Source organism: Erpetoichthys calabaricus, chromosome 7 (assembly GCF_900747795.2).
Source record: "Erpetoichthys calabaricus chromosome 7, fErpCal1.3, whole genome shotgun sequence".
Taxonomy (NCBI): Eukaryota; Metazoa; Chordata; class Cladistia; order Polypteriformes; family Polypteridae; genus Erpetoichthys; species Erpetoichthys calabaricus.
Window position 1 is genome coordinate 69,787,847 of NC_041400.2, and position 25,769 is coordinate 69,813,615.

Here is a 25,769-nt window from a genome sequence, read left to right on the forward strand (position 1 = left end):
TTTCCCTCTGATGCAGAAACTGATCTAAATGGATTGTCACTATCTGGAGAGAAAGCTTTACAGTTAGTCCCCATTCTAGAGTTTGCAGCAAGTATTTTATAAAAGGATTTTCGTCAGCCAGAGTCTGAGACAGGGTGGCAACTGTTGAATAAGAAGCAGTTCCTGCATTGTATAAGTGGAACAATTTCTCCGTTCCACATTCAGTACTGGGGGTTTGGGAGAGGAGAAAGGGACGGACGGAGAATGACACACCTGGGGCCTGATGTATAACGCCACGCGTAGAACTCACACTATAACATGGCGTAAGCACAAAAGCGGGAATGTGCGTACGCACAGAAAAATCCAGATGCAAGAATCTGTGCGTACGCAAACTTTCACGTTCTTCCACCACATAAATCCCGATCAGCGTGAAAAGTAACACACGTGCACGCGCCTTCTGTCCTGCCCCAACTCCTCCCAGAATTATGCCTCTTTGAACATGCAAATCGATATAAATAGCCTTCTGTGAAAAGACAATGGGAAAAGCACGGGGGAAAATATAATAATTTCAGCGAATACCAAGTGGAGGCAAAGGAAAAACGTACTATTTGTTGGTTTAAACAGTGGTATAAACAACAAAAGGAAGTTGATCGAGTGACATAGTGTCGGAGAAACTCGAAAGCTCAAGTTCACAAAGTCGCACAGTGCCCGAAATAAAAAAAGAACTTGTAACATATCAAAGTTGCCGTGAAAAGGCGACTCGTAGCGGACCGTCTGAGTGTCATATGAAAGCTTATTAGGGTACAGAGAAAAACAAAATAGGCACACAGTGGGGAAAAAAGCACGAAATGTCAACTTTAATCTCGAAATTTCCACTTTAATCACGTAGTTTATTTTGTCATTAAAGTAGATCATAAACTTCATCTTAAAATCATTTATTTTGCTAGTTTCTCGAGTAGCACGTTAAATGCTTTGTTCTGTGTTTGATCTTCTGTGTGCTCTATGTGTGTGAATCACTATGTGCTTCCGTTCTTTCTCTTTCTCCAACAGGACACAGAGTCCATTACATTCGTGATATTATAGCTCTCTGAATGATTAAAATATTGAGATGTATACGTGATATCTTTTTCATGATGATAGGAATGAAAGCATGTTATTAAACATGGGAACACGGTGGCGCAGTGATTGTTCATATCTCACGCAAGAGGCTTGCTGCGCCATGTGGGATCTTCGATGAAATAATTTATTACAGAAGTACTGTCTCTTTCAAACGTACTAACCTCCAATTCCTGTCCTTACTTTTCTTTCTCCAAATATCCAACCGCCACACAATAGATAGATAGATAGATAGATAGTCAGCACTGTAATAGACGTTAAGCCATCTGTAAGCTTAGAATGCCGATTCTTCAAAACTTTTAAGGAACATTGAAATATCTTCATAGTACATGTTTAATTATTCTATCCATCTATCCTTCCAGTGTCGCGTCAGCACCAGCAATAATACAGCGCAAGGCAGGAGCTATCTGTGAACTAGCTAGCGCTGCAGCACCGTGTCCTCACATGTTTAATTATTAACAATACAGATTATTTAAATGAAGTTAAAGTTTTACCTGTATACTATAAGCAACATATTTTGCTGCATTTCATCTTAAAAATGATATCGTCATCATATGCGCTTTATAAAGTGGCGCAGGTTGTGCAATATTATAACTGTAGTGCAAGTTTACAGTGGGGTAATTGTACCATTATATTGCTACAGGTTAATTACAATCAGATGCATTACACTAATAAACAATATGCAGTTAATTTAAGTGTATTTATAAAGCCACTTCAGTGGGTCTAAGAAAGAAAAGGTAACCACACAGGAACAGTAGCACTGCTTTGATGCTGGGTGCCGCCAGTCTGCAAAACCGAGCGGAGAAATTGTGTACGCCAGGGTATGAGGTACCGTGGAAATATGCGTGGCTTTACGCCAAGTTTAGGTTTTATACATCGCGATTTGAGCTTGGAAACGTTCGTACGCAACATTTCTGTGCGTAACGCACCGTTTATACATGAGGCCCCTGGTGAGGAGGAGGATTATAAAATCCTCGAGGACTACGATTACGCTTTGGCTCTGGATCTAGCAGTTGTCGGCCTAACGCTAGATGAAAACATGCCTGTCAGAGGGGAAGTCCTCCAGCTGAGGAAACAATTTGAGACCCTTACAATGAAGCAACAGTTTGGTATGCACTGTTTTGTTTAGTTTAATGACTAATTATTAAGAATCTACTTTTTTCTTTTTTTTTAAAAAAGCCTAATGTAATCACATAATTGTCCCATGTAATTTCATAGCAGACACAAGTTTTAGTACATCCAGACCTTACTTTTGTAATTGTAGATGTTAGCTTGAAACATAATGTGAAGTCCTACTCCTGTTTAGCTCCTGATATTTGGCAAAATGTTTGAATAATGCCACTTAAGTCATTTACTGCAAGGTACATTTTGAAGTGATCGGGTGAAAAATGGTGTAGACGGCTAGTTTGTTTTGATATCAGCGCTGGAAGTTAGGAAGCTGGCTGACATGGAATGCAGAAGAGTGTGTGCATTGTGATATTTAACCGGACACCACCAGTCGGAGACCACATCTTTATCAAATGTACTTTTATTTTCTTCTCCACACAACACAAACTCAGTCCCGCACAGCCGCACAGTGTCTTCAGCCCCAGTCACCTTTCTCTTGGGTCTTCTCTCTCCTCGTCCCTGGGCCACCTGTCTCCTCTCTCCAGGAGCTTCGTCCTGCTCCTGCTCCCGACTCCAGCTCAATGACAGGAGGGAGGCGGCCCCCTTTATCCTCACCCGGATGAGCTACAGGAGCTCTCCATGACGTCACGTCCTGGTGTGGCGGAAGCATCAGGAGAGTACCCGGAAGCACTCCGGGTGACCCTGGAGGGATCGTCCTCCATGGGTGTGGCGGAAGTGAATAAGTCCCAGGATCCATGAGGCTCGGGGCGCCCCCTGGCAGTGACCAGAGGCCCCAACGGTCTTGAGCCTCCCTGCTCCCCTTCCGTGGGCCTCTTCTACTCCAGGGCGGTTGCCTCCTCGTGGCCCAGAGGACAAATATGCCAGCACCAAGTCCTTCCAGGCATCCTGGCCGGGTCTGACGCCCAGCCGTGTACGACAGCATATAGCCTGTTCAGTGATGCAAAGAAAGAAAGAAACAAACCACGATATACAGCTTAAAATATGGTATATTTTTTTCTAATAGGTATTTCATTTTGACATAGTTAAAATTATTATTAAAAAAGTAAAAATAGAAAAATTATAAAAAGTGAAGACTGACACAAAAGTACTATTAAGAAACCAGCCCCTTCAAGGCAAAACCATTGTAAAAGCCCCTGTAAATATTAAGTAATAAAGATCACAGCTGCATCCAATCTTACCTTTGCAATATTCATACTTTCCATCAAAAACTTGGTCATGATGCCAGAACTATGAAATAATCTGCATTTATCAAAAAATAACAACATGAAGGCTAATGAAATATGACTTGCTTAGTAAAAAACATCTATTTATGTTTTTTTTTTATTGCTTAATGTTGCATTTTTATTTAAAATTCATAATATTGAATGTTTGATTACAAAAGAGTGTTTCAGTATTGACAGTGTTAAAAGATTTTATCATTTAAAAATAATTTAGGAACTCTCGACAGAAAATGTATTACATTTTGATCAAATTCTATAAGAAATGTTTCCAGCACCTTGTTGAATCGAAACTTTAAATAGTTTGAGCTGTTCTGGTTGTAGAAGGTGGTCCTACCAGGTACTAGATGTGTATATATATATGTAATAGTACTGTTGGATTGTTAATCGGAAATGTGTTATACAAAAATTGATTGAATATTGAAGTACATTTCCAACTGAACAAATGGGTAATAAGATTTAATAAGTGAACAAATATAAAATGTTAAAGTTATAATAAATGTAGACATCTATATAATCACTTCTTTTATAAGAGAAATGGGGAAGTGGAGTACCTGAATGAGATCCCATCATAGCTTAGAGCAGGGGTAGGCAACGTCGGTCCTGGAGTGCCACAGTATGTGCAGGTTTTTGTTCCAACCCAGTTCCTTAACGAGAACTCAATTATTGCTGATGAAGCACATATTGCTTAAGTGACATTTTAATGCTTCATTTTAGTGGTCTCGCTTGTTAAGGTTCTCCAACCTTAATTGCTTATTTCAATCTTAAACTGCTGCATTCAGTGTTTTAATTGCTCCTTATTAGCAATAAGATGTAAAAGACAAAGCAGCCAGCAGTTCTCCAGCTAGCTTTTTTCCAACTACATCTGTGTGTGTTCATCATGCACGGTTTGATTTAATAAAACACTTAATAGAAAAATGTGACAGACTGAAAATGATCTGTTTTAGGCTTCAAATCATTTGGATGATATCCTTGGAAAGGAACAAAATCTACGATATAAAAGCCTTACATTGCACAGACTAACAAGCCATAAAATTAAATAAGGTCTGAGATTGGCAATGATTGGTTTCTAATTAAGCAATTGGGTTGAATGAAAACCTGTAGCCACTGCGGCTCACCAGGACCGACATTGCCTACCCCTGTTTTACATCTTATTGCTAATAAGGAGCAATTAAAACACTGAATGCAGCAGTTTAAGATTGAAATAAGCAATTAAGGTTGGAGAACCTTAACAAGCGAGACCACTAAAATGAAGCATTAAAATGTCACTTAAGCAATATGTGCTTCATCAGCAATAATTGAGTTCTCATTAAGAAACTGGGTTGGAACAAAAACCTGCACATACTGTGGCACTCCAGGACCGACGTTGCCTACCCCTGGCTTAGAGTGCAAAGGGCTAAGAAGAATTGTTTGTTTTTTTGTTTTTTTTCTTTTTCTTTTTTCAGCTTCGTAGTACAGAATATACTTTAATTTTGGAAAATGCTTTGCTGCTCCATTAACAGTTTTTATCACTTTTGTAACTTTTCTTTGTGTCGCATTTTAACCCACGTTACACAGAGTACTTCAGGTGAAATCTTAGTAGTAGACTATAGCTTCAGTGTGTTCCTTGGTTTATATTCTGCATTTTTATTGAATAGCCTAACATTTTATCCATCCATCCATCCATTATCCAACCCGCTATATCTTTACACAGGGTCACGGGGGTCTGCTGGAGCCAATCCCAGCCAACACAGGGTGCAAGGCAGGAACAAATTTCTGGGCAGGGCGTCAGCCCACCGAAGGGCAAATGCACACACACATCCACACACCAAGCACACACTAGGGACAATTTAGGATCGTGCATGCGCCTAACCTGCATGCATTTGGACTGTGGGAGGAAACCGGAGCACCTAGAGTAAACCCACGCAGACACGGGGAGAACATGCAAACTCCACACAGGCAGGACCCAGGAAGTGAACCTGTGTATCATAATTGTTTCTGTTCATCGTTTAGAGGATGAGAATGTTGTGTTAATCATAACAACACAAGTCCTAACTGACCTTGCATTTTTAATTGATTTTCCTTTTACCTGTGTATAACACTTTGCATGTAGAATGTCTAAATTAAACCTTTTCTTCACATGCTGTAATTTGTTTTTCTGCCTTTGTAATATGAGGTGTTTTTCCAGGTTTGTTATCACAAGTTATGTTTCTGGAATGTCACACATACACGTTAGAAAAACTGTTATTCCTACTGCTTTCTAAAGGGATTGGTGTGATGGATTCCCGTCATGTGAAGTATTTTCCACTAATCTTTGTCTCCTGCCTATTATCCTGCATTTCCATTCTTATGTTGTATACATTATGTCAGTAGTATGCCATCATTGTTGATTTGTTTTAAGGATATTTTTGTGCTCTATACATTTTTCTGTAAATAATTTTTATTTTTTTTCCAGCTTGGTTTAATTGCAACAAAAAATAAACGAGCAGAAAAGCTTACAGATCTTGCAGGTCAGTATAATTTAAGTTGAAAAAAGTTAATGTATCTATTATAACTTTTTAAAGAATTTAAAAATATAGTCATTGCTTGTTTACGATAGCTTGCTATTAATTTGGGTTCCAGTGCATGTGTTGTTCCAAATGTTTGTTAAATGAGTGCTTACTGCCCAGTATATTCAGGAATTTTCAGGAATTATTGTATCATAAAATGATGAAGTGAATTTTTCACTATGGTAAAAGTACACATTCACTTTTCATTTAATTTTGTTTAATGTATAGGGATGTAAATGTACAGATATAAAGTGTTGTTATATGTTTAAGACACAAAAGTTACCTTGTGTGATTACAGACGGAGAGCATATGGGCATCCTGTGGAAATTATTAAACATAGATAGATAGATAGATAGATACTTTATTAATCCCAATGGGAAATTCACAAAAAAAAAAAAATCCACGCACAGTTCAGGTGATGTCATGGTGCTGATGGCCGCTTGAATCTTGAGCTCCACATCTCAGTCTTTATTGTTTCATCACTACTGCTTTCATTGAAAATAATCCATCCAATTTTGTTATATACAGAATATGTGCATGGAAGATAAATGCACGATGTCTAATTTGACTCAAACATCTAAATCACTGTATTTGATTTACCTAAGAAATCCAGCTAGCAAGGGTCCAAGCATAATCCCTTGACCTAGATGCTGTGGCAAGTTTGTCATTTTTTTCTAGAAATAATTTCTCAATTAAATAATTCAATTTTGTCAGTGTCTATAAAATTAATTTAGGAATTGCTACACCCAAAGAAAAACACATTACATTGAACATTTTACACGGAATAGCGCAGGAGGTGTGGTATTTAAGTCTAAGCTGAATTTTTTGAAAGAGAAGATAGACCTAGAAGACTGTTCAAGAAGGAGCAACCTACTGTACAAATAGCCAGCTTACCAGATGGTGACAAACTAAAAATATTTGTTGACTTTTAATCCTAAGGGATCAAGTTTATTTCTAATACCTTCATTATATCCATTTTTGCCAATCACTAAAATTTCTGTTTTCTCCTTATTTAGTTTGAGAAAATTACTACTCATCCATTCAGTAAGACATTGTGTCAGTGAACCAAGAGAGTCGGGGAACTCCGGCGCTATTGATAAATACAGTTGTGTGTCATCAGCATAGCTGTGGTAGCTCACGTTATACCTTGAGATAATCTGACCTAATGAAAGCATGTAGATTGAAACGAGCAGTGGACCCAGGATAGATTCTTGTGGAACACCATATAGAATGTCATGTTTATTTGAAGTATAATTACCACAACTAACAAAGAATTTTCTACCTGCCAGGTAAGGCTCAAAACAATTTAAGACACTGCCAGAGAGGCACACCAATTGACTAAGGTGATTTCTAAGAATATTGTGATCGATGGTATCAAATGCGGCACTCAGATCTAAGAGGATGAGAACAGATACACAGCCTCTGTCTGTATTTACCCACAAATCATTTACTACTTCAGTGAGTGCAGTTTCTGTACTGTGATTTGTTCTAAAACCCGACTGAAACTTCTCAAGAATAGCATGTTTGCTGAGGTGGTCATTTAGCTGCATAATAACTGCCTTTTCTAGGTTAGAAATAGGTCTAAAATTTTCAAAACCAGAGGAGTCAAGATTATTTTTCTTGAGCAGGGGTTTAACTACAGCAGTCTTAAGACAGTCTGGGAAGACCTCCGTATCTAATGATGAATTTACTATGTGAAGAATACTATAAATTAGCACGCCAGATACTTCTTTGGAAAAAAATTGTTGGTATTTGGTCAAGGACACAGGTGGAGTGTTTCAGTTGAGAAATTATTTTATATAAATCAGGTATATCAACCTGGTGAAAGAACTGAATTTGTTTAAAATGGAATACCGGGGTGTAAGAGGATCAGTATTGGGGAGATGTACTATATTATTTCTAATGCCATTAATTTTGTGATTAAAAAATATACCAAAAGCCTCAAGTTTCACTGGAAATTTTTATGGAGGCATTCCATTGAGTGACCCGGGTTTAGCAGACTGATCAATTATAGAGAATAAAACTCTGGGATTACTAGCATTGTTATTTATAATTTTAGAGAAATGGCACCGCCTCTCAAGACGGACTATGTTGTTGTATTCTGTTATTTTAGCCTTCAATATCTCCTAGTGGATACTCAGTTTAGTGTTTCTCTATTTATGCTCGGCTCTCTGGTTGTTTTCTTTAGATCAGACACTCTTTGGATATTCTGGTATAACAGTGCTGGAGGATTTTTTGACTGGATTTTTTAACATAGAAATATCATAGGTTTTGTTTTCAAAAGATGCCTTCCATTGTTGAGAGTTATGTTTCAGAAACATGTTTATAATTGTAAAACAAAGTTGAAAATCATTAGGAATTTTCCAGAGATTCTTGGCACTGTCTTTCCTGAGAGAAGATCATGTGATCTCTTTTCACAGCAGTAAAGGGGTAGAGATATTAATAAGAAAAATAAAGTGAAGTACCAAAATATTCCTCAAAAAGAAATAATTGGCTTTGAATAAAGAAATTAGATTGTATTAAATTCTGAAGACTTCTATAAGCATGCATTTTTGTTTTGTGCCAATGTAACTTCAGTATTTCTGTACTTTGTATACTGACCTTATTTATTAATCAGTGGTAGGTTGTGCAAGGAAGCTATCCATTTCAAAAATGAAAATGCCTAGGTAGTCAGCACAAAAATGGGCAAGGGAGGAAGTAAAACAAAATGAAATAGAACCACATTTTTCAAGGGAGATTTTAGTGTGATATTAGTAGTAATCCAAGTTCATCTTTACTGCTGTTTGCTGTAATTTTGAGAACTTTTTTTTTTAACAATTCCATTGTGTTTTATATGACAAAATTGTTCAAATATGGGTATTTTTACCCTTTTCCCTCAAGTATTTCCAATGCCGAACTCAAACTGTTCTTCAAATTATAGATTGACAGCATAATTTTAATATGCTATATCCAGTATAATATAGGACAGTGGAATCAACACACTATCACTCAGCAATTAGTCCAGTGGGAAATGGAACAATCTTTTAAAATGTTTACATTTCTTAGCGTACATGAGACACAAAATTGATATGGCCAAGTATTATGCATGGGCATTTGAAATGTCCAGTATTGAACTGTTAGTAAGTTTCCTTCCATTGCACTGCATATAAACTATTTCTTTTTTGCCTATCAAACAGCAGCACAGTTTAAGCATGGCAGAGGGACATGGAATAAAATCCAAGAAAGTAGTGAGAATTGGATTTGTGAAATCGTTTTCATAACGTCTTTATTTTGTGTATTTTTTTATGTTATATCGGGTACATTCTTTTTTTGAATTGTGGTCATTTTGTGTCCTTTCTTGTTTATTTTTTAATGTAGGAAACCCAAAAAAGCATATAGAAGCACTAAAAAGAGCTGTGGACACAACATGTTCTGGGGAGCCTTCACTCTATAATTCACTCAGTTTGGCAATGCAAAATTTAAAGTAAGTGCTACTTTCTTTACTTCTTTCTTGGAGCACAAAGAATTTTCTGTAAGACAGCTTGTGGCCATATTTATATTGTTCATTTATCGAGAAATGTATTAAGCCTGTATTTAGAGTCAGAAACAACTGAAATGTTTGGCCATAGTAAGCACCAGTGTAACTGATACATTTTGTTTAGAGGTTGAATTCTCCTTTACAACCTTCTTATATATTATTTTTCCATTATACGTGTACTTACCTAATTTTTTTAAAGGATACATCTGGTACTTTTTTTAAGTATGTTTTTGCAATTTTAATGTACCTTCACTTTCTCAAGAAACATGTATTGTTGGAAAGTCTCCACTGGCAACTTGTAATTGTGCGCAGTAGAACACTAGAAGAAGCGTAAATCACAAAATTAATATGTTTACTTAGAAACATGATAGGTTTTGTCTCCAAAAGATGTCTTCCATTATTAAACTTTTCTGAAATATAACTGTAAAACAAAGTTGAAAATCATTAGGGGCTTTCCAGAGGTTCTTGGCACTGTTTTTCCTGAGAGATCATGTGATCTCTTTCCACAGTCACTTTCTTCAGTGATATTTTCATATGAATAGTAGCCATTTTAAGGTAAGCCAACTGGAAATGACTTCAGGTTGAATATTTTAAGTAATCTGAAAGTAAAACCATCTATAACTGTTTAGTAAAACATTGCTTTTTTAGCTAAAATGTCTTGAAAATGCTGATGCCGGGCATGTAGAAGTTTCCATTAACCCCATTTAAGTAATCAGTTATTTTGATGTTATGGCTTGTCGTGATTAGGTTAACATTAGAATTACCAAAGCTTACGAAAAACTCATAAATCCAGCCCACCTTAAATCTGCTCGCACCTCTCCGTCAGCGTCTTTTGTCTTGTAAATGTGTTGATAAGCCCAGCGAGCAGCCTACTATCCCATCCTCCCACTGCCGCAGAAACTGCAAAAACCTCTTCCAGCACAAGCCTTGTTTATCAGGGAGTCAGGTACCTAGAGCTGTATAGGCTAAAAAAAAAGTTATGAAATGCATGTGTCCCAAATGTGTGTTCCGTGTCTACAAAGAAGTATGTAAGTGTAGGATTACAGTAAATGCATGAAATGTTGAACACATACCTAAAAGGCAAACTTTTTTCATGTTTTAGTACTAAAGACAAAATTTTGACATGAAGTGTTTAATGTGTGAAGACTGAAGTCCAAGTATCAAATAAGCACTTTCACAAAAGGTGCAAATATAACAGAACAAGTGCGCTTTTATTCAAGACTATAACCAAAGAAAAAGAAATCGGGTTAGTGTGGCTTGTTGTTGTGACTTCTTTGGTAGTACAGCAGTAAGAACTGCTGACTCCTATTCAAAAGTTCGGCGGTTGGAGCCGTCCTGCATCCCGAAATAAACGTTTTGAGTAATAAGCGGCACTTATTGTTACTGTTATACAATAAAAACATACATTTGATTTGAGTCTGTAACAGCCGGTGAAAATGTATGGTACTTGTAAAGGTTAGCGCTTTTTTTTTTTCTTTTTTCTTTTTTTTTTTTTTTTTTTAATTCAGTTTTATTCTTTTGGTTGCGTTCACGCTCGCCCCGATCTGACACTGCTGTTTTCAAATAAAGACATACTATAACAGAGGTGAACTTGGATGAGGACGAGGGTTTCTTCATCGGAGAAAAAGAAGAGAAGCCCTCACCACAAGAAACATCCTGCTTATGAGTATGTTTTTTGAACATTTATATGTTACTTACAGTATATAAAAGCCAGATCAAATTTTATTTACCTTGATTTATTTACTTCTCTTCCTACAGCGTAAAGTCACAAGTAGACTGCAGAGCTTCCTGTCTTTGATCGACAAGGGCATGCTCACAAATTACACGTGTAATGCCACAAAAAATGCCTGCTGACACTTCAGTACGCGAGCAATGGTACGAGAATGCAATTAGACTTCTTTTTTGGGCACATACACCGTCCAGATCTAAACACTAGCGTGAAGAGTTGCTCGCATACTGAAGAGTCTATAGCTGCAGGTGGAAGCTGCCATCGCATGTTTGCCGTCACTGTACTTTGTATATAAAAGTCATATCGAATGTTATTTACCTTGATTTATTTACTTATCTTCCTACAGCGTAAAGTCACAATTAGACTGCAGAGCTTCCTCTGTTTGATCGACACGGGCATGCTCACAAAGTACATATGTACAGAAGCCACTTTGTGTGTCTGCTGCTCGCGTTGTGAAGTGGGGGGCTGAACACACCCCAAGGAGACATGGTCACTCCTCTGAAACCCCCTTTTAAACGGTTATACAATAGGAAAAACAAATGTTTTTTTTTTTTTTTTTAAATACCTCCTGTTTGCTTGATCAGCTGCTGGCTTGCTGCTGCTGCAGTGCCACGTGATCTGCATCTTATGCGGCGCTTCAAACATTTAAAAGCCTGTACAGCAGCTGTCCTACTCTTTGTCTTTTATTTCCAGTCCCGGGCGTGGTTAAATCTTTTGGCACAAAGTGTCGTCTTGCGGGACGTGAGTTCTTCATATTTTTTAGTTTATAATTTAAAAACGGAATAAGAATATGAAAATCTAACAACTTCACATTAAAGTTCAATAAATTCTGAAAAGAATGATATATCAAACATATGTAGGTTTTAAAATGAGCCCGATTTTATAAAAAGTCACATAAAATTGTTGCACTTTTAGGTTTAGGATTTTATATACAGTATAGAGAGTGGATATGTATAATCTATCTAGTAAAAGGTGATGTACAAACAGTATTGACACACTGCAGACAAATAAATAATACTGTGTTTATGTAGCTATTCTACAAAATGAGGCAATACCTTGTGTTTAGAATGTAAAGCTAGGGTTGGAAATAGAGCTAGATAGGTAGTTAATTGGTTACTTTTCTTGCAGACTATATAGAAATGTGAGGTGGTCTATTGTGACCAATCATGAAATATGTAGGAGCTTTTGTAATAAGCAGTAGTTGTCATTATTAACAAGACCATGTGTTAGATGCTCCTTTTATATGAAAAAGAAGTGTTTATATCATTTTTTGCCAATTTCTGTAAGCTGTATTTCTTTGAAGTATGTGAAGCAAACAAGACAATATGAGGAAACTTTCCCCTGAACATGGAAATAATCTCTAATGCGCCTCTGCAACTAAATAAGATCAATTAAAAAGAAAACTTTATATTATTTTGTTCCCTATTGTTTGATTGCATTTTTAGGTTTGATTTTGTAAATTTGAAAAGTGTGTGTATGATTCTATAACTGAAAATTTCCATCCGTAATACAAATCATGACCATTTGTGAACTCAAGTCCCTAGTTTTCTAGAGACAGTTACAATAAGTTCATCATCTTTCTCCAGTAAAAGTATTTTACATTTTTCGCATATGCCCCACCAGTTCCCAGTTTTCCAGAAATACAGGCTATCTTTTTTCAGGTTCAGGTGCATTTGCCTATAATAAGAACTTCTAGGGAAAGTTACATTTTAATTGAGATATCTCAAAGTGCAGTGTGATTTTAAAAGTGTTGAAGTTTTAAAACCTCCAAATAATAAGCATTGGATGAATTTGTACTTTGACATTTTATGTGACTTCAATTATGAATTAATTTGCTGTTTCATATTTACCTGGAGAAGTTATTTCAAATGGTGCATTTTCCTGTTATAGTTGTCCAACAGTCATACCTGACCAGTTTTGACTCTAGTATTTTTACTGCCCTAAGCAACAATGAAAATGATGCACCCAAATCATGTCTTGAACGCAATTGCTATACATACAGTATCATTTGTGTGAATCGCATTTGGAAGTTTTATCGAAGAGCAATGTGTGGTGGGGTGAAGTGGGATTTGTGGGGTTTTGGACTTGGAGTTTTCCGTAAGTCATACATGCCACTGGATAAGTCTATAATCATTGACAAAATTACGCCTCCCAGCAATTTTTTCACCCTAGGCGACAGCCTTATTCTCCTATATAGTAGAGCTGGCTCTGACCCTGACGACAGAAATATAAGATAGTCAAACGGCAGCAGAGGTACGAACACATCTCTCCTTCTGTTTGAGGTAAGTTAACCCTAAATATAAAAAAAGAAGCAAAAAGTTGTGTATCTACTAACGAATGTAAGAGGAAAGGAATCATATTAGTGTTGCTCTGTAGGCATGCAATAAACACTTACTCCATACTTGCACTAAAAACATCGACATGGCTGCATTATCAGTTCATTTTAATAATTTGTTTATCTTGCAATATATTTTATTGGTAAAGCTCCAGACCTGGGGCCTCATGTATAAACGGTAGGTACGCATAAAAATGTTGTGTAAGCCCATTTCCATGCTCACATCATGATCTATAAAACCTAAACTTGGTGTAAAGCCGCGCACATTTTCATGCCAGCTAAATGCTTGGCATATGCAATTTCTCCGCTCGGTTTTGCAAACTGGCGGCACCCAGCGTCAAAGCAGAGCTTTTGTTCCAGTGTGGTTTCCCTTTCTTTTTTAGGTCCACATCCCTGACGCGGCTTTAACCGCATATTGTTTATTAGTTTAATGCATCTGATTGTAATTAACCTGTAACAATGTAATGGTCCACGGAATGGCCAAACTATTCCAAATACCATAGCTGCTTTAGCGTTGTTTCTGTCAATGTACCACTCATGTTTAACACTAGAATTACCAGAGCCTACGAAAAAACTCATAGATCCGTCTCACCTTAAATCGCTTCTTAAATCCGTTCGCACCTCTCCGCCAGCGTCCTTTGTCCTCTAAATGTGCAGATAAAGACAAGCAGCAAACAGCCAACTATTCCACCCCCCCCACCGACTTAGAACGTGCACGAACTTCTCCCAGCTCATTCCTTGATTTATTATCTAGGAGTGAAATGGAGTTTTAAAGTGGAAATAATAGATCATTATTTGGAACACACGCATTTCATGTGTGTTCCGTTTCTACAGTAATCTGTGTAAACACATTTTTAAAACAGAAACGTTTTTCATATTCTAATAGTAAATGACAAAATGTAGGCATAAACTATATAATGTATGAAGCCTGAAGTCCAAATATCAAAGAAACACTTTCACGAAAGGTACAAATAGAACAAGTGCTCTTTTATTCAAAAATATAACTGCAGAAAAAAAAAGCCGCTGTAGTTTGTGACATTGACATTCATTTACTATGACGGCCCGTGGCGCAACAGTATCAGTTGCTGACTGGGAATCAAAGGGTCACAAGTTCAATCTTACTCGATTCCCTTTTGAGAAGTGAACTGCTCTTATTTTTACTATTTTAGAATAAAAAGATACATTTGATTTCAGTCTGTAACAGCCGGTGTAATTTATGATATTTGTAAAGGTTAGCTTTGTTTTTTTTTAGTCACTTTTCTCTCTGTCGCGTTCAGGATCCTTCTCTACCCCATCTGACACTGCTGTTTTGACATAAAGACGCGCTATAGCTCTGCAGTGTATCACGATACATATGACCGCGTGTTTTTCTTTCCCCCAATCTTGCCAGTCCCCACATGTTGCTGTATGTTGTTTCTTTTATACTCCAGGACATGCAGAGGAAAGCATAGTAAAGAGCAGTAACTTCAGCGCTATATGCAATCATCAGACACTCCCCATCTGACACTGCTGTTTTCACATAAAGACGCGCTATAGCTCACCCAAGGAGCGCATTTCCTACATTTACGACATGTGTACTTGTTGCAGTGAACACACCTATCTGTGCTATGGTTCCTATTACACTGAACAAGCACCTGTAATTTCCAGCTCTATTCATTATCTCAAAACAAATATATGTGACGTTTTGAAGAAATCATTTTATAATGCGAATAGTACCAATCAGAAAACATTGTCGAAGTAATGCAATATTATTTGAAAACGAACAGCATCAGATTGGGTGTGGTTTATACTTGCGCTGTTACTTGGAGTCATATCAGAAGCTGAATAAGTTGAATAAGCTCCTGTTCTGACTCTAAGTAAAAAGCATGAATTAATCAACAGAAATAACTGCGATCAATATTTTAAACTTAACGATTTACAGTGCATACCAATTTATAAATTTTTTGTCCGTTTGAGGCTACAAAGAAAAAACAAAACACTTCCTCCCCAGCGGGGAATCGAACTTGAGTCTCTACGGCGGGGCAGGGCTGCCGTGTTCTGAGTCAGCAAATCTCAGCGTTACGCCACGGAAGCTGTTGTGACATCCTTGACCTTTTGTGAAAGTGTTTATTTGATGTTTGGCCGTCAGGCTTCACATATTCTATAGTTTATGCCTACATTTTGTAACATTTATTACTAAAATATGAAAATGTTTCTGTTTTAACAATGTGTTTACACAGATTACTGTAGAAACAGAACCCACATGAAATGTGTGTGTTCCAAATAACGATCAATTATTTCCACTCTAAAACTCCAGTTCAGTCACTCCCAGATAATCAAACAAGGCATGAGCTGGGAAAACTTAGTGAACGTTTTGTGATGGTGGGGGATGGAATAGCCAGCTTTTTGCTGCTCGTCTTAATCGGCACATTTAGAAGACAAAAGAGAGGTGAGAACGATTTTAAGGTGGGCCAGATCTAAGAGTTTTTTCGTAGACTCTGGTAATTCTAGTGTTAATAACATGCTTTAACGCCTTATCATGAAAATGATGTCAAGTATACATCTCAGTATTTTAATTATTCAGAGAGCTGTAATATCACGAATGTAATGGATTCTGTGTCCTGTCGGAGGAAGAGAAAGCCCTTTTAAGAAACATGTAGTGATTCACACACACACAGAAGAACCTATACAAAACAAAGCATTTAACGTGCTACTTTAGTTACGATGGGATTTGAGAAACTAGTAAATTAAACGATTTAAAGATGAAGTTTATGATGAAATACTTTAATGACAAAATAAACTATGTGATTAAAGTGGAAATTTCGAGATTAAACTCGACATTTCAAGCTATTTCCACCACTGTGTGCCTATTTTTTTTTTCTTTTCTCTGTACCCTAATAAGCTTTCATATGACACTCAAGACAGTGGGCTACGACTCGCCTTTTCACGGCGACTTTGATATCTGACAACTTCTTTTTTATTTCGGGCACTGTGCGACTTTGTGAACTTGAGCTTTCGAGTTTCTCCGACACTCTGTCACTCAATCAACTTCCTTTTGTTGCTTATACCACTGTTAAAACCAACAAATAGTAAGTTTTTCCTTGCCTCCGCTTAGTATTCGCTGAAATTCTTCTGTTTTCTCCCTGTGCTTTTGCCATCACTACGCATGCGCTTTCTGAGAACTTTTATCTAAGCCCCGCGATGGCTCCTAAACGTGCTGCTTTTTCTAAGCCTTCTGACAATGAAACTAAGCGCCGGAGGAAGATGCTTACCATCCAGGAGAAAGTGAAACTCTTGGATATGATCAAAGATGGCAATACCCTACAAAAGTCTCCTCACGCATATGAAAAGACAGCACCAGCAACTGCCTATCAAGATGTTCTTCAGCCGCGCACCCAGACACCCACTGCCGACTCCTAGTACTCCAACGACGCACCTGCTGAAGATACTGCACCACCTTGTCACGCTTGGGTCACAGATTTGCACAGAGACACAGGAGGTTGTAGAAAAAAAAAAAGAACTTTATTCAAAGCACTGCAAACAAACATTTGTCTCTTTTCAAAATGTTTAAACATGCTCCATGACAAGTCAGAGATGACATTTCCGCCAGGAGCAGAGAATGTCTGAGAGAGAGAAACAAAACAACCAATTCCAAAGCTGAGAGGTGCTGCACAATACTTTTAAGTAAGCGGAGTACCGTGTGAGAGGTTTATTGCGCATTATAGCGCAAGTAAAAAGGGTAAGGAGCAATGTGAAGGTAGACTGTCAGCTGCTTCAGGGGTTTTCCCTGGGGCGTCTGTGTCCTCTGAGGGTGCGATCAGCGCTCCAGCTTACAACCTGAAGACTCTCCTACTGAGCTCGTGCCTTCATAGGTTAGTGGTTGTGTGTAAGAACTGTATGTGTGTGTAATTAATGTACAGTACAATAATAATATGATCTAATATGTCTTATTTTCTCTTATTTTGTCTAATATATTAGGTAATACGAGTGCAATGGTGACTAAAGGGTGTTATTTCATGTCTAGAGGGCTCTAATAATGTTAAAAAACGTATTTAGAAGGTCGTAAACAGGTTTTCTATACTGTAACTGCGAAAATATTTGATTTATAAATAAAGAATCCTACTTCGCGAAAATTAATTTATCACGGTAGAGTCTGGAACGGATTAACCGTGATAAACGAGGGTTTCACTGTATACTTTATTTGAAATCTGTTTAGCCACCGCAAGCCAGTTTGGACAACATTTTAATTTACATGACATTGTGAAGTACTGTTAAAAAGTATGTATTCAATGTATTCTGGTAATTCATGTAATTTTATTCTGTTATTGCTGGGTGTTTTTTGTGACTATTAGAAAAATATTTAGTAAACTAAAATGAGACTACTGATGCCTTGATGAAGTAAATATAAAATTTAAAGTGGTCTAACATTCAAATCAGTTATTTAAGTCCTGAACACATCTCATTGTTATGCCGTGCGTACATTTGTTGTTTAGTTTCTTGCTGTATCTCCTCAGTTCTGTCACTTTTTTACTTTTTTGATATTTTCTATGTAGAAGAGGTATTGGTTTTCATTAAAAATTACTTTAGGTTTTCAGTGGAAATACCTAGAGCATATTTTAAGCATTTCTGCAAAGATTTTTTTTTTTGGGTGGTAAAAATATTATGACCACACTAACTCATGAACAGATGGACTGATTCTTATGAAATTTTGTAGACAAGATGCACTTATTAATCTTAAGAGTAGGTTAGGTTTGTGAATTCCACTTATTAACTTTTAAGTTTTTAAAATTCTAAGTATTTAAAGCAGATGCCAACAGCCAAACCACTGTTCATGAATTTGCTAAATTCATCATGTGTATTTAAAACTATAAACGAAACATTTTTGTCAATTTTGAGTTCAGTGCAAGACGTGAGCTTTTGAGCCTTTAAAGTTCAGAATTTCAAACAAGTGGCTGTACTGCAGAAAAACCACTGATTACATATTATGTCTTTTATTAAATTACCCTGACAGTCTAAATTTTAAAAAACAACTTTAGTAGTAATTTATCTTGCGTATATTTTGGAAAAATCAGGCAGGAAATTAGCCCTGTCACTAAACAATTTGGACCAGAAACTCAATTTGGAGTGTGCATGTGCGAAAATACATCATTTCTGCTACTCTGTTTTACGGCAGCGCAGTGACTGTGGTTACTGTAGTGGCTGTGTGACATTACTGAGCCGATGTAACATACTCTGTATGTGCTTAATGAACGGAAAAAAACCAAACTAAATATTCCAGTTTACAGTATGGCCCGATCTGAACTGTGCATGCCAATTTACAACTCACAGTACCGTATTTTCATTAATTAGAATATTATGGAAATACTTTGTTATTCTGCCGAGATTCATTGTAGGCTGTATCTTCAGATCTGGATTAAGCATGTTGTTTTTCTAATTTTCATTACACAACGAAGCAAGTTTACACATAAGGATGAAAAAATAGATGTTTGTGTGTATGTTTGTGTGTGTGTGTGTGTGTGTGTGTGTGTGTGTATATATATATATATATATATATATATATATATATACAGTGATCCCTCGCTATATCGCGCTTCGCCTTTCGCGGCTTCACTCTATCGCGGATTTTATATGTAAGCATATTTAAATATATATCGCGGATTCTTTGCTGGTTCCCGGATTTCTGAGGACAATGGGTCTTTTAATTTCTGGTACATGCTTCCTCAGTTGGTTTGCCCAGTTGATTTCATACAAGGGACGCTATTGGCAGATGGCTGAGAAGCTACCCAACTTACTTTTCTCTTTCTCTCTCTTGCGCTTTCTCTGATCCTGACATAGGGGGTGTGAGCAGGGGGGCTGTTCGCACACCTAGACGATACGGACGCTCGTCTAAAAATGCTGAAAGATTATCTTCACGTTGCTACCTTCTGTGCAGCTGCTTAGTGAAGCGACATGCTGCACGGTGCTTTGCATACTTAAAAGCTCGAAGGGCACGTATTGATTTTTGCATGTTTGTTTTTCTCTGTCTCTCTCTATCTCTCTCTCTCTCTCTCTCTCCCTGCTCCTGACGGAGGGGGTGTGAGCTGCCGCCTTCAACAGCTTTGTGCCGCGGTGCTTCGCATACTTAAAAGCCAAACAGCCCTATTGATTTGTTTGCTTTCTCTGTCTTTATGACAGTCTCTGCTCCTGACGCACACTCCTTTGAAGAGGAAGATATGTTTGCATTCTTTTAATTGTGAGACAGAACTGTCACCTCTGTCTTGTCATGGAGCACAGTTTAAACTTTTGAAAAAGAGACAAATGTTTGTTTGCAGTGTTTGAATAACGTTCCTGTCTCTCTACAACCTCCTGTGTTTCTGCGCAAATCTGTGACCCAAGCATGACAATATAAAAATAACCATATAAACATATGGTTTGTACTTCGCGGATTTTCTTATTTCGCGGGTGGCTCTGGAACGCAACCCCCGCGATGGAGGAGGGATTACTGTATATATATATACAGTGGTGTGAAAAACTATTTGCCCCCTTCCTGATTTCTTATTCTTTTGCATGTTTGTCACACAAAATGTTTCTGATCATCAAACACATTTAACCATTAGTCAAATATAACACAAGTAAACACAAAATGCAGTTTGTAAATGGTGGTTTTTATTATTTAGGGAGAAAAAAAAATCCAAACCTACATGGCCCTGTGTGAAAAAGTAATTGCCCCCTGAACCTAATAACTGGTTGGGCCACCCTTAGCAGCAATAACTGCAATCAAGCGATTGCGATAACTTGCAATGAGTCTTTTACAGCGCTCTGGAGGAATTTTGGCCCACTCATCTTTGCAAAATTGTTGTAATTCAGCTTTATTTGAGGGTTTTCTAGCATGAACCGCCTTTTTAAGGTCATGCCATAGCATCTCAGTTGGATTCAGGTCAGGACTTTGACTAGGCCACTCCATTTTGTTTTTCTTCAGCCATTCAGAGGTGGATTTGCTGGTGTGTTTTGGATCATTGTCCTGTTGCAGCACCCAAGATCGCTTCAGCTTGAGTTCACGAACAGATGGCCGGACATTCTCCTTCAGGATTTTTTGGTAGACAGTAGAATTCATGGTTCCATCTATCACAGCAAGCCTTCCAGGTCCTGAAGCAGCAAAACAACCCCAGACCATTACACTACCACCACCATATTTTACTGTTGGTATGATGTTCTTTTTCTGAAATGCTGTGTTCCTTTTACGCCAGATGTAACGGGATATTTGCCTTCCAAAAAGTTCAACTTTTGACTCATCAGTCCACAAGGTATTTTCCCAAAAGTCTTGGCAATCATTGAGATGCTTCTTAGCAAAATTGAGACGAGCCCTAATGTTCTTTTTGCTTAACAGTGGTTTGCGTCTTGGAAATCTGCCATGCAGGCCGTTTTTGCCCAGTCTCTTACTTATGGTGGAGTCGTGAACACTGACCTTAATTGAGGCAAGTGAGGCCTGCAGTTCTTTAGACTTTGTCCTGGGGTCTTTTGTGACCTCTCGGATGAGTCATCTCTGCACTCTTGGGGTAATTTTGGTCGGCCGGCCACTCCTGGGAAGGTTCACCACTGTTCCATGTTTTTACCATTTGTGGATAATGGCTCTCACTGTGGTTCGCTGGAGTCCCAAAGCTTTAGAAATGGCTTTATAACCTTTACCAGACTGATAGATCTCAATTACTTCTGTTCTCATTTGTTCCTGAATTTCTTTGGATCTTGGCATGATGTCTAGCTTTTGAGGTGCTTTTGGTCTACTTCTCTGTGTCAGGTAGCTCCTATTTAAGTGATTTCTTGATTGAAACAGGTGTGGCAGTAATCAGGCCTGGGGGTGGCTACGGAAATTGAACTCAGGTGTGATACACCACAGTTAGGTTATTTTTTAACAAGGGGGCAATTACTTTTTCACACAGGGCCATGTAGGTTTGGATTTTTTTTCTCCCTAAATAATAAACACCATCATTTAAAAACTGCATTTTGTGTTTACTTGTGTTATATTTGACTAATGGTTAAATGTGTTTGATGATCAGAAACATTTTGTGTGACAAACATGCAAAAGAATAAGAAATTAGGAAGGGGGCAAATAGTTTTTCACACCACTGTATATATATATATATATATATATATATATATATATATATATATATACACACACACACACACACACACACACACTAGGGAGCTTCGTCTCATTCTCATTTCACTCCCCAGCAAGGCCTGCGCTGCGCGCCAGCCACTTTAATTCTCTACCGCCCCCGTATGTGGATTTCACTTTCACCGAACAACAAATCTTTTAATTCTCACGGATATGCCTCTTCATTGGGGAGAAACACTACTTTTCCCTGATGACAACACGAATGAGACGATCTACAAGTCTCCAACTTAAAGTTTCATCTCTTTTAGCTTTTCCTTTATTTCACTGAGAAATAATTTCCGTTTTTTTGCGCTAATGCAATCTTTAATATCATTTCTTTGAAACTTTTGAATTTTAGTACTTTCATTATCTCTAACTTGCTCTGCATGTGTATCACGCCAGCATTTTTGAATTCTTTACGACAATCTACTTTGTCATCTACTCTTTCTTTTATTTCCGGCCCTGGGCATGGTTAAATTTGTTGGCACAAAGTTTCGTCTAGTGGGACATACAATTATCTCTCTGATAAAATCACGTCTCATCTCAGGATTTTTATATATAGCAAAGCACTCACTCACTCACTCATCACTAATTCTCCAACTTTTTTTTTTCTTCCGTGTAGGTGGAAGGCTGAAATTTGGCAGGCTCATTCCTTACAGCTTACTTACAAAAGTTAGGGAGGTTTCATTTCGAAATTCTATGCGTAATGGTCATAACTGGAACCTCTTTTTTGTCCATATACTGTAATGGAGGAGGCGGAGTCGCGTATCGCGTCATCACGCCTCCTACGTAATCACGTGAACTGAAAACAAGGAGGACCCCCAAAGAGCGCTGAAGAAAACATTCTCCGTCAACCCCCGCCCTTCCGCACATCGCGGCATTTTCGTTACTGAAGTGACGTAATACTCCAGCTCCACCTTCTTCACAAGTTCATTCACCAAATTATTTGTCAATTATATTTCACAGTAAGAATTTACAGCACGACTCAAACGCAGGAACGAAGGTAAATGACGTTAATTGTTGAGTGTCTTTTAATACTGTGTAAGCATACATATTAACACATGTGCAATTAAACGTGTGCATTTACGGGGTGATTTCTCAGGCTTAAAAGCTTTCCTTTTATTAAAAAGGTAAATCCAAACTGTTTTCATTCTGAAGGGCACAAACCACGTTGGATTTCAGCCGTTAAACGCGCAAAAATGTCGGTACACCAGATAAATAAGCGCAACATATTATCAGTTGTATTGTATGCTTACAATACATATAGAAATGTGTTAATCGTTAACTAATATTATGGGATGGTGTTTTTCGACTCCGCTACAGATGCCGATGGAGACCAAAACTGCTTTGGAAAAATATGAACGCCTTGGGGCCGATCTGGAAGAAGGTAGCGCAGCTCCTTGATTTAAACGATTCCATGTCTTGGTGGGTTTGCGTAGCTTATTGTCAATATCTTTACACCTGTTTTTAAGACTTATTGACTGAAACGGGCTTTCACGAAAAAACTTAGGGCTTTGCTACAGGATACACCCTCCACAAGTTAAAGGAGTAAAAATAAAGGTATATATTTCTGTTTTATTTAAATCTTTTAAGTTTGTATGCATAGCCCCATTTGGCTGTTTTAGTTTTTTTTTTTTTTTTTCTTCAGTAATATTTAATCTCCTTAAAGAAAAACAACATATGCATTTTACTTTTTTTGTATCTCTTTAGTAATATTTTAGTGTAAAAGGATAACCAGTATTTAAGCCTTTTATGTTACTTTATAAAGTTATTTTACACAATGTTGAAAAATTAATAAGAAAGCTACATATTTTGGCAGCTGCTGCTTTAATTTTCAATGAAATGAAAAAAGCTCTCCAAGAGAAAACCTCAATGAAGAAGAAACAGTTTGCACTATCTAAAAAGGAGAAACCCTCATTTATAAAGGTTTGCTGCAGATGACTTAACTGAAAATAAATGAATAGTTCCTATGTGTATAATACATATTTATCTATTTGACTTATGCCTTTATTCCAGCAACTTGCAACATCTGAGGTACAATTTGTTACATTACTTTTGTTTTTTGCAGCACAGGCAGGTGAAGTGACTTCCTCAGGGTCACACAGTGGTATCAGTACCAGGATTTGAACTGACAAGCTCCGGGTTTGCTGAAATATTACTGAAGAAAGAAAAAAAACGAAAACAGGCAAATGGGGCTATGCATACAAATGTCCATCCATCCATTATCCAACCCGCTATATCCTAAATACAGGAGCCAATCCCTGCCAACACAGGGCACAAGGCAGGAAACAAACCCCGGGCAAGGTGCCAGCCCACCGCAGGGCGCACACACCCATACACACCCACACACCAGGGACAATATATAATCACCAATGCACCTAACCTGCATGTCTTTGGACTGTGGGAGGAAACCGGAGTACCCAGATGAAACCCAGACAGACACAGGGAGAACATTCGAACTCCACGCAGGGAAGCGAACCCGGGTCTCCTAACTGGCACCTTTCACTGCACCACCATACCACCCGCATACAAACTTAAAAGGTTTAAATAAAACAGAAATATATACCTTTATTTTTACTTCCTTAACTTGTGGAGGGTGTATCCTGTAGCAAAGCTCTAACTTTTTTCATGAAAGCCCCTTTCAGTCAATAAGCCTTAAAAACAGGTGTAAAGCTAAACTTGCAGCACCGCTATTCAATTACACTTGCCTAACGCCTCTCCTGAGGGGAGATACTGTGGGATCTGGGCATCAGTCAAAGCACCAATCACAGGCCCGATTAGAAAGCAGGAAGCTGTGATTTGTCGTCTCCCTCCCATGTAAAAATCACAGCCCGTGTTACAACGCACTATGTATGTATGTATGTGTATATGTATATATGTATATGTGTGTGTGTATGTATGTATGTATGTATGTGTGTATATGTATATATATGTTGATATGTGTATATGTGTGTATGTGTATATATATATATATATATATATATATATATATATATATATATATATATATATATATGTAGATGTATATATGTAGATATGTAGATGTATATATGTAGATATGTATATATATGTTTACATAACCTCTTTAACACACTAAACGAGTTTTGTATGAACTTATCACGGAAACACACTGCCAACGAAACTTTTACCGATCTGTAATTATGGAGCAACACGCTAAACTAATCACAACATGTGGGCAAACAGTTACGGAGGAATGGACGAAAAGGATCCAGGACACCGCTTCCAAAAACCGTATTTCTAAACGAAATACACTCAACAGAAAATGGGGTAAACTCACTGGAAATCAACATATGAACAACCCCCAATCCGGAGTACACAACCTATCCAAAAGACGGCTCTCCACCACAGAACACAATATTCTCTCCAGAGGATTAAAATTCAATTACAAGGACGCAGCTGACATGAACTTCCTCGGTTCGTTAGAACATATCTTAGTAACTGAAAAAAAATACCAACAGAACAGGCACAAGAAATGAGATGCAACGTTGCCAGCCAGCTACACACAAGACAACCAACCACACGTATTCTGGCAAGTGAACAGAAAGCTCTAAGATCTTTACGGAATGACAACAGCATTATTATTACACCAGCTGACAAAGGAGGCGCAACTGTTATCCTAGACAGAGAACAATACTCCACAGCTATGGAAGAAATGCTTTCGGACACTAATACTTATCAACAGCTAAATAACGACCCAACAAAAACTACACAGAATAAAATAAACTATACTCTGACCAAACTCCGAAATGGTAACCGCCTGGATGTACAGAACTTTCACAAAATGAAATCTAATGATGCTAACTGCCCGGAATTTTATGGACTCCCAAAAATACACAAAACACCACTAAAATACAGACCAGTGGTTAGCCTAATAGGCGGACTATCATACAACTTGTCAAAAAGACTTTTCCAACTACTTAAACATTTAACTGACAACTCAGATTATTCCGTCAACAGCGCGGAGTCGGCATTACAGCGCTTGAAAGACGTATCCATCGCCGAGGATGAGATCATGGTCTCGTTTGATGTTGTATCGCTATACACCATAATCCCGATCCAACTGGCCACAGAAACACTATTAAT

At 37.7% G+C, this 25,769-nt stretch overlaps 1 protein-coding gene across 2 annotated transcripts in view; it reads left to right on the plus strand.

The window, feature by feature from the left end:
• The window catches only part of gtf2h2 (general transcription factor IIH, polypeptide 2), a 128,566-nt gene that overhangs the window by 22,979 nt on the left and 79,818 nt on the right, over positions 1-25,769 (plus strand). For both annotated transcript variants that reach the window (XR_007935390.1, XM_028804688.2), the window contains exons 7-8: positions 5,875-5,929; positions 9,326-9,431. Coding sequence is in view for 1 of the 2 variants with exons in the window: in XM_028804688.2 (XP_028660521.1) it covers positions 5,875-5,929; positions 9,326-9,431 (161 nt within the window). In the remaining variant the exon portion in view is untranslated. The remainder of the gene's footprint in view (positions 1-5,874; positions 5,930-9,325; positions 9,432-25,769) is intronic.